Here is a 9479-nt window from a genome sequence, read left to right as displayed (position 1 = left end):
AATTTGCATGTGAAAGATAAAAAGGGAAAGCAAAAGAAGAGAAATTAATATAAATGAAATAATTAAGAATTGAGCTTATAAGCGTTGAATAAATGAATTGTCCTGTCTTATGCGTGCAAACAAACAAGTGGAGTGAGGCTTCAAGGTCAATCAAACTTTATTAACCTCCTCTTTATTGTTTCCCAGCAACCGATCGACCAAGAAATTAAATCTAACCCCCGGTTGAGCTATACATTCACTCTCTGATAATTACGCTTTTTCTGGAAGCTCCGATGCGTCCAAGTTTTGGTGAAGCTTCGAATCCATACTGTCAACCTTTCGTTTTCTTTTTATACTTACATATTTTGGCAAGTGGAAACTCGACAGATGAACACAACTCATAAATCCCTTCTTTAATTTACTTACCTACTTGTCAAATTAATTAAAAATGGTTCCTTATTCTTTAACAAAAACTAATTAATCAAAATTAATAAAAAAAGAGACAGGCTGATCACTCCAACGCCCATGCCTTCCAAGTTTCAACATTCTCCCATTTCTCTCACCTACTAGCTGTTCGTTTGACTTATTCTCATAATAATTGAGAATAATTAAATTAAATTAAAATGATCACACAGGCCACAGCAATTGCAATTTGTAACATCTACACCGATTATATTTATGCTTATATACCCATCATCAACTGTATTAGATTTGCTGGATTTAGAGGATTGGATGACTCGTTAAAACGTAGATTACAGCGTTCTTCTCAGTTCTCTCCTCTCAGTGGACTCTCAATATTAGCTATTGTTTGTTCTTTTCCTCTTGATGCAATAGGGCATTTCTTTTGCCACGTGGCAAGGTGCTGCCAGTTGATAAATAATCTGGATTTTTCATGAGAATCATCCATCCTTGCCAAGTGTCTCTTAGCCTCCCGGCTCCAACCAACCCCAAAGCAAAATTCCTGCTGCTTGTTCACCGTGGAGATCCCCCCAACGGATCGCCAATACCAAGACGTAAGAGAGATCCAACAAAAATAAAATACATAGAATTCTTACATATTATTATTGCTATATATTTACATATAAAAGATAAGATAACCGAATTAATCTGCTTACCGAACAACTAACCGGATTAATCAAATTTCAAGGAAAAAATGATTGAAATTAATCAGATCGAACAAATAAAACGCCAGATTGCTACTTACTACCTGTTGAATTGAAATCTCTTGGCTGGTCAACAAATTCCTACGATAAACAAACAGTCATATTTCGAAAATCAGAGACCGCTCGAAAACCAACCGAAGAAACAGTGAAACAGTACTCTAAACACCATCTAGTTGTGATCAGTTGCTCTTTTTTAAGTTTTTCAGAATTTCCATCTCACCGTATCTGAAGAGGACAATGAGCTCCTGAGATTGGAAATTAGAACCTGCCACACTTTAGTTTCTCCGTCTAGACTTCCGCTACAAACTGAAATGGAACCAGACGAGACGCTGTCCGACAAAGCTACTAACGATTTCACCGGCCTCTCGTGGCCTTCCAATACAGTCAAGCAACAAAACCTACTATCCCTCCCCCGTCGCCAAATCCTCACTGTTCGGTCAGACGACCCGCTCACCAGGAAATCTGAAATGTTGACCAAACAAAGTATCGCACCCGTGTGCCCTCTCAAAGCCCCAGTAACGGCCATATGGTGAGCACTGTCTTCCCTCTCCCACACCAAGATTGAACGATCACAGGCTCCCGAAAACAGAACCGATCCATCAGAGGTTAAAGCCAGCGCGTTAACGGCCGATTTGTGCTTCTCTAACGTGGCTATCAACGTGTGTCGTCTCTCTCCTGACCTTCTTCCCCATACCCTAATGCGTCTGTCCGCTCCGGCCGTGTAAACGGTTCCGTCGACAGAAACAGCAACGGCGTTTATGGCATCTTCGTGCGCTTTCACGGACTCCAAGCAACGGAGATCCGACGCCCGCCATACTTTCAAGCACTTGTCCCAGGAAACGGAGTAGATTAAACCATTTCTGACGGCGAGGCCAGAGACAGCGTCAGCGTGTTCAATCCATAGCCGTTTCTTGTGACGTCTGACGCGGACGTAGTTCTTCGGTAGAACGAAACGGCCGACACGGTCCTTGACGGTGGGAAGCGTCGCCACGAGCTGATGTCGTTTGGTCGGGGTTAGCTGCCAGACTCGGATCTTAGAGTCCTGGTGAGCGGTGAAGGCCTTCCCTTCCGAAAAAGCGAGAGACTTAACGGAACCCGAGGAAGAATTGCCGTTGAATGCATCGATGTGCGTGTAGTTTGTTAGACTGTAGACGTTGATTTCACTTCCCGAGGCGACATAGAGTAGGTCACCGGAGACGGCGAGGCAACCAATACAGGTATTGGGTTTGAGTGAGGAGACGCAGAGGTGGGAGACGGAGACTTGTAGGGATTCCGGGGAGAGTTTCTGTAGGGAAGGGACGGAAGGAAGTGTGAGGAGGGAGAGATTGCTCCTTAGAGTACTGCAGCTGGTGTCCTGTGATTGTGAAGCTGTTGAGCTGCTGGGGATTTTGGAGAGGCTGCAGCATGGATCAGAAGGCAAGAATTTTGGAGACGATGACTGTATATGCTCATTGGAAAGCGGAATGGTCGCTTCGGTGGCGGTGGAAGAACGAGGAAGGGCCGAGATTGTACCTATCCAGGATATCACCTTCATGCCGGCGGGATGAGAGAAAGAGATCGAGGAGAAGGACTGTACGCAATGATATCAGAAAGAGAGGGTTGTTTATGTATGAAACTGGAATAGAGATTATTGGAATGGACACAAAGAAGAAAAGCCACGTGGCAAAGAGAAAGAAGGAGAGATAAGAAAATGACTTGGGTCCGAGGTTGAGGACGAGAGGGAGCATGGCAAGATTCTTCTCGTTAGAGTTACTCAACGCAGCCAATAATCACAGTCCTGGGCTTATAGCTCTGCCAGAGTAAAAAACAAAAAATCGATAAAAATGAAGCAAAATATAAAATGAATTGAAATAAACAGAGTTTACATAGATTATACAAGCACGTATATTCAAATATAATTATAATAATTAAGATGTGGATCAGGTCCAATTATATATGAAGGAAGCAGATTTGAATCGTCCTTATCGGATCATATCGGATTCCGGAGGAACATGTACAAGTTGCAGCGCTAGCGATAAGAGAAGTGGAATTGGAACGAATTAAATGCAGAGGAAGGAAGAAGGATGGAAGGATGAGTGATTTGAGTGTAAGATGTTTGATACAAAGATGCACGAGTATGAAAAGGAGATGCATGTGCATTTTCCATGGCTACATTATATATATAACAAGGTCAAATCATATAGTGTACGGCCCTGGATACATGTGTCGGTGAGGAAGACTTTCCCCGGCTGTCTCGTATCATTCTTGAAAGCCGATTGCCAAGAGCCAGAGAGAGCCCTGTAAAATACCTTAGGCTCCGTTTGTTTGGATGATACAAATGTTGAATCCAGATATTTATGCATCTCCATTTATATTTGTAAGTGTTTGTTTGATATGTAAAATAGTAATGATTATTAGATTAAAAATATATTTTTTGACATTTTTTGTGTTTTGAGAAGAAAGCATTATTATACTTATTTTTTTTTAATTTAATTTTGTATTATTTTAATAATTCATTTTTTGATTAAAATTAAGACATTAGAGCATAAAATAATTGAAGCATTTAATGATAGGCTCACACTTTGCACCCATTTCAAACAAATAAGGTGAGTAGAAGAACATTTAAAATGTGAATCGTATTGCATTCATAAACCCAAAAAAATAAAAAAATAAAAGATAAATATGCAATTTGCATTGCAACCAAACACAATTTTAAGGTAACGTTAAAACTTGTAAGGTAGTCTAGACCTCCTGCCAATAAAATACTTTACAACACTCCGACATATGTTACACCTCACATCTCATGCATGGCGGGTCCCAGATTTATCATGGGTACAGGTTTTATGATGGGATGTGAAGTGTCGGATCAAACAATGTATACAACGTTTTTTTGTTCACAGGAGATCCCGTCATCCCAACCCGTGTGAATAACCGAAGATAATACATCCAAAGCCAATTGTTGGAAGGTTTCAAATTTGTATGCTAAAAAATAGATACGAGATGTGTATGAAAATCAGATGTTTCATCTTTTTTCATGTGTATTAGATTCATATCGGGTGTATATTGGAATGTATCGATGAAAAAGATATAACCAAAAAATATAAAGGGGAAAAATTAGCTTCTTTTTCCTTAAATAAGCATTCATTCACTCTCAAATGACTCTAAGACTCCAAACTTCATTTCAAAGTGTTAAATTTGCAAAAATTTGTAAGAAACAAGTGCGAATCATTAAATTTTTTTAAATATTTTTCAAAATTTGAAAAAATATGGCAAAAATAGGTAATTTTTTTTAAATTTTTATAATATCTTGTGATTTCTTTTTTTTTCTTGATTTTTTAAATTTATGTTGATCTACATTTCTTACATTCAAAATCACAAATTTTTTTGTGTTATCAATAGATTTATGGAAATTTCATGAAGATATTTGGGGAAATATAAATTAACAAAAATTTTGAAAATGAAGATATGGAAATTCCATAGAGAAATTGAAATTTCTTTTAATTTTTTATATTTTTAGAATTAAAAATTAAATAATAATTAATTATATTTATCATTTGATCACAACAATTGAATATATTATAATTCTATGGATGATCTATCATATCCATAGACCAAATGAAATTTCTTCTTTAATAATTATTTTTTTAGTTTTTTATTTTTAGAATTAAAAAATAATTAATTAATTAACTATATTTCATCATTTGATCACAATGATTGAATATATTATAATTCTATGGATGATCTATCATATCCACAAAGAAATTGAAATTTCTTATTTAATAACTATTTCTTGAATATATTATATAATATTTATTTATTTTTATACTTTTTGGAAATGAATAATAAATAATTATTAATTATAATTTCACATAGAAATTGTGCCAATGCATGTTTTATGGTTGGATATGAAAGTTGGGTTTTTCCCATCCCATAAAACATTAAAACTTAAGAATTATAGTTAAGCATAGGTTTTTTAATGAAATTATAATTAGCTACAATATATTTCTTCATAAACCATTAAGGTATATTGATTTAATGTATATACACCTCATTGAGGTCATATATTTAGTGCTGTTGATGTATTTTTATGATTTATTAAAGTATTTATAGTGTTTCCAAGCGTATCTATGTATATCTTAGTTTTTCTCCGATACACATGCATATACAAGGTGTATTCCGATATATCTCTTAAAATTGCCTTTCCGATAAAAATGACATTTCCGATACTTTGAACCTTGATTGTTGGTATTCATTTCTCGACTGCAGTTCGCAAACGCACAAACATGCAAGCCAAAATAAAATTATTTAATTATCCTTTATGTTTCAAAACCTCCTAAAATACCCTTTAGATTTTGGAAGTTTAGTTTTCGGTATTTTGAGGCCATTAAGTTAAGGTGGATCGGAAAGGACAAAAAACTATTTTACTCATTGAATTTAGAAATTAAGTTTTAGGTTTCGATTTATTGAAAAAAGCTTCTACATCAGTGTTATATAAGCGTTGGTGTTTATTGTGCATGAAACCAATGTTTGTTTTAATATTTATTAAATAAATACTAAAAAACATAAATGCTTGGAGTTATGTGCGTGTGGTATTTAGGGAAATGCCAATTTTATGTTTTCCCCAATTTTCTTGAAATGAAATTCTTATGTGGAATACTTTATTAGGTGTTAATATGAGGTTAAAAATAAGAAATGTTTAAAGTATTGCACATGTAAACAACAAAAACAAGAAACATTTAAAGTAGAGTTTTTTAAATAAACTTTTAAAGCAATAAATAATCCATCTATAAACACCCATAGAACTAAACACCTACATAGTAGAGACACATATTAAAGTGAAAAGCACTTTCCTATTTCTCATTTCAAATAAAATCATTTTTCAAAAGAAAAGTTCACTGAAATAAATTCAATTATTAGAGCTGTAATGTGGGTTGTGTTACTCGTACGATATGTATCGTGTTAGGCACAATCTGATCAATGTAGCAACTGGATCGTATACTAGGCTTGGATTTTGAGGCCTATGAATCAACATGGTACAACATGATACACACACACAGCACACACAACATACATATACATATATATTACATATATAATGTTATTGTATTTTTTTTTTCAATTTCTTGTTTGTCTTGTTAATTTCATTTAACTTTTTAACTTTTTTAAAATTAAAAAAAAAATGCCACCCACAAACCGGCCTAGGTTCATGTCACAGGCCATGATGGGTTTCCCTTTTGAGTAGGGGTGGCCACGAGCCGAGTTTCTCATGAGCTATTTGAGCTCGGCTTAGCTTGATTTAAACCAAGCTTCGAGCCGAGCTCGAGCATGATATATTGGCTCATTTGCTAATTGAGCCAAGCTCGAGCCCAGTGAAACTTGGTTCATGAGCCTAGTATAATAAATAAATATATTTTTTATTATATATATACATACATATAAACATATATAATAAATAATTTTTATTTTTTATATAAATATTTTTATTTTTTTATGCATAATAGTAAATAGTTTTTATAATTCTTATTTTTTGTATATAAAATAAAAACATTTTTATATGTATATTTTTTATATTTATATGCATAATAATAAATAATTTTTATAATTCTTAAATTTTTGTATGTAAAATATATTTTTTTTAAATTGGCTTGTAGTTGAGCTCGAGTTGAACCAAGTTCAAACTTGCGAGCTTTGAATTGAGTCGAGCTTGAACTCAAGTTTCTAGCTCGAATAGAGCTCAAGCTCAAACCTAAGACAGTTTTAGCGAGCCGAGCTTGAATAGTGAAGTATTCAGCTCGGCTCGGCTTGAATCCACCCCTACTTTTGAATGGTTTTGGGATAGGCAGGAACAAACTAACATGACCCACATTACACCTCTTCCGTGACCTTGGTTATAGTGAAATAATTTGTTACTATAGTATCCGATGAATGTATGACATGATCAAGTTGCTGCACATCAGCTTCTTTTAGACGTTATGCTCATGGAATTATACTAATCTGGATTATTCGAAAATAAAAATAAGGTTTACAATTGTTAAAGATGCTTTAGGAGCTAATTCTTTTTTATATCAAATGACTCACCAGTAATTTTCAAAAAAAAAAAAAAAAAAAAGACTCACTAGTATTTGAAATAAGATTTTCATTTTATGAAATGCTATAAAGCAAAGGTATCAACATGTTAAAGGATTAAGAGCTGTTTGAATGAGTCATACATGAAGCTACCCAAGTACTACAAAACTTTATTGACCAACAATCTGGCCTCAATTGCCAAGATAGATGTAGAACTCCCTGAAAGACAGTCAATTGCCACATTTAAAGGGGTCTTCATAAGTTTAGCTGCAATGAGAGGGTATTTTTGTAAAGATGCAAAAAATTATTGGCTTATATGGATGATATATGAAGACAAAAAAAAAAAAAAAGAGGGGCAGGGGATGCTCATCTTGTTGATTGTTGGTCTCAAAGGAAATAATAGAGTATTTCCAATAACATATTACATTGTAGTGTTTAAAGTAAAAGAATCTAAGTGATGTACATTACCATGTATGATTTGATGAACAATGTCATATTTGATTAGGGGTTTGACTATGATACCAAAATAGTATACATTTAATCAATGGTATTATAAAATAGGTTAGCAATAAGGTGGTGTTCATCGCAATTCACGGGGTGCTTTGATTGATCAAAACTCTTTCAGTACCATATCTTTCTGATATCATAGATTTTTCATTTGATTAGACGATTCAATATCATATTTGAGTTGTCGATCAATAATTCTATCCAACATGAATTATGAATATAAACGTAGGTAGGTGAAGGTGTTAAGGTTTAGACCACATGTGTTTCATATGTGGATGATGTGACGAAAATGAATGTACAATCATCTACTTATTGTGTCTGGAATATAAATGGCCTTCCATGTGCTCATACGCTTTGGCTTTTATCAGATACATCAGAAGTAAGATTTCAGATTACTGTCATAAAACATTCCACCATGATACATACTTAAAATTGTATAGCCATGGGTTCCATGCAATTCCTGTGGGAGAAATATTAACCAACATCAAGGTTAACCCATTACAACCCTCCAAAACTCAAGAGAAAACCTAGTAGACCACTAGTTAATTACAACCCATGGCCATTGTGGGAGTAAGCTAGAAAGTTCATTGTGCTAAATGTAATGGGTTTGGACATTATAAGAGGTCCTGTAAAAGTCCTCTTCTAGCCAAGATGAAATCAGCTCCAATCTCTCCTGCATGGGTAATTCTTATCCTATTATCATATGGGATTCTATTATTACCTCATAGTGTTTTGTTTGTTGCATATGGGTTCTTGCATTTTTAGATATCAAATATATGCAGGTTAGCCTTTGGCTTGGTTGTTATAAAAGGGCATTAGTTGTGAACTATATGCATGCTAGCTAGTTTTTTGTTTGTTACATACGGCTATCCTCACATGGCTTATTTTCAACATTTGATCTAGCCTCTTTGACCAAGTTAACCCATGCATATCATCTTGTATCTTTTGGTTATTTATTTTTAATTTTTTTAAAACAAGTTCAGAGGGATCGATTTAAGGTTCATTTACCCCCTTGAACTAGACCAAACCCTAAAACTCCTTCTATAAGGATGTATCGAGAAATCTCCAACCGATACACTTCGATATGTTGCGTTTTTTTATCCTTCCCGTGTAGTGTTGTGTATCTATATGTTTGATTAATGAAATAGTGGCAATTGATAAGGTTGTTTAAAGAGGGGAGATTAATTAGTAAGTTTGTATGGTAAGTAGCCCCTAATGTGGTCTATCAAGGTGGTTGAGAGGATTTGAATTTGATGATACAAAAACCATAGTACAAGTATGACTTAGCTGAGCGGCAAAGGTTTCACTAGCATATGTTATTTGTGTGGGAAAGATGAGAGCCTTATCTGGAATCTCATCATGAGTTATGACGATATGACATATATACATCTGTTATCGTAGCGTGCAGAACTGTATTAATTGCGGTACCAATTTATGAGCAAGTTAATTAGTGATTAATCGTCATAAGTCATAATTAATTAGGGTACCAATATTACAGAGCCAATTAGGTGTTTCTGTGATGGACCCACAGAACACTGCTGAATAAATCTCTATCATGCTAGTTGCCACCTTCCCATGTAGGGTTGCAAATGTTTCAAATCAAATTTGATATGAGATTATTTATATGTGATCTTTATTTGAATCTGATGGATTTCATCACCCAAGTTCAGCTGTGATTTGGTAAAAGTAAAGTAATATCTGCATCTAATCTGACTCCATCCGACCAACAAACGAGTAGAACTAGCGTTTAACAAAAGGTTCATTTAATAAGCAAAATGTGTACAA

At 34.6% G+C, this 9479-nt stretch overlaps 1 protein-coding gene across 2 annotated transcripts; it reads right to left on the bottom strand.

Moving 5' to 3' along the window:
* Positions 1-805: 805 nt before the first annotated feature.
* Positions 806-3172, bottom strand: LOC148853700 (Transducin/WD40 repeat-like superfamily protein). Of its 2 annotated transcripts, XM_088983010.1 has the most exons (3): positions 1363-3172; positions 1187-1223; positions 806-943 (listed from the first exon to the last, which is right to left on the bottom strand). In XM_088983010.1, exons 1-3 carry the CDS (start codon positions 2674-2676, stop codon positions 903-905), a joined length of 1392 nt encoding a protein of 463 aa, XP_088839136.1. In that variant the 5' UTR covers positions 2677-3172; the 3' UTR covers positions 806-902. The 2 variants fall into 2 exon arrangements, with proteins under 2 accessions (XP_088839136.1, XP_088839137.1); XM_088983011.1 differs by lacking the exon at positions 806-943 and having other exon boundaries at positions 1010-1223.
* Between the last annotated feature and the right edge of the window lie 6307 nt (positions 3173-9479).

The sequence above is a fragment of the Nelumbo lutea genome, chromosome 4 (assembly GCF_056320005.1).
Source record: "Nelumbo lutea isolate HS-2025 chromosome 4, American lotus-T2T, whole genome shotgun sequence".
Lineage (NCBI taxonomy): Eukaryota > Viridiplantae > Streptophyta > Magnoliopsida > Proteales > Nelumbonaceae > Nelumbo > Nelumbo lutea.
This window is presented reverse-complemented; position numbering and strand designations above follow the sequence as displayed.

Coding starts and splice junctions, on each gene's coding strand:
- LOC148853700 (XM_088983010.1), bottom strand. CDS start 2,676: ATGAAGGTGATATCCTGGATAGGTACAATCTCGGCCCTTCCTCGTTCT. Junction 1,224..1,362: donor CATTGTCCTCTTCAGATACG/GTGAGATGGAAA, acceptor TGTTTATCGTAG/GAATTTGTTGACCAGCCAAG. Junction 944..1,186: donor AAGAGATTTCAATTCAACAG/GTAGTAAGTAGC, acceptor GTGAACAAGCAG/CAGGAATTTTGCTTTGGGGT.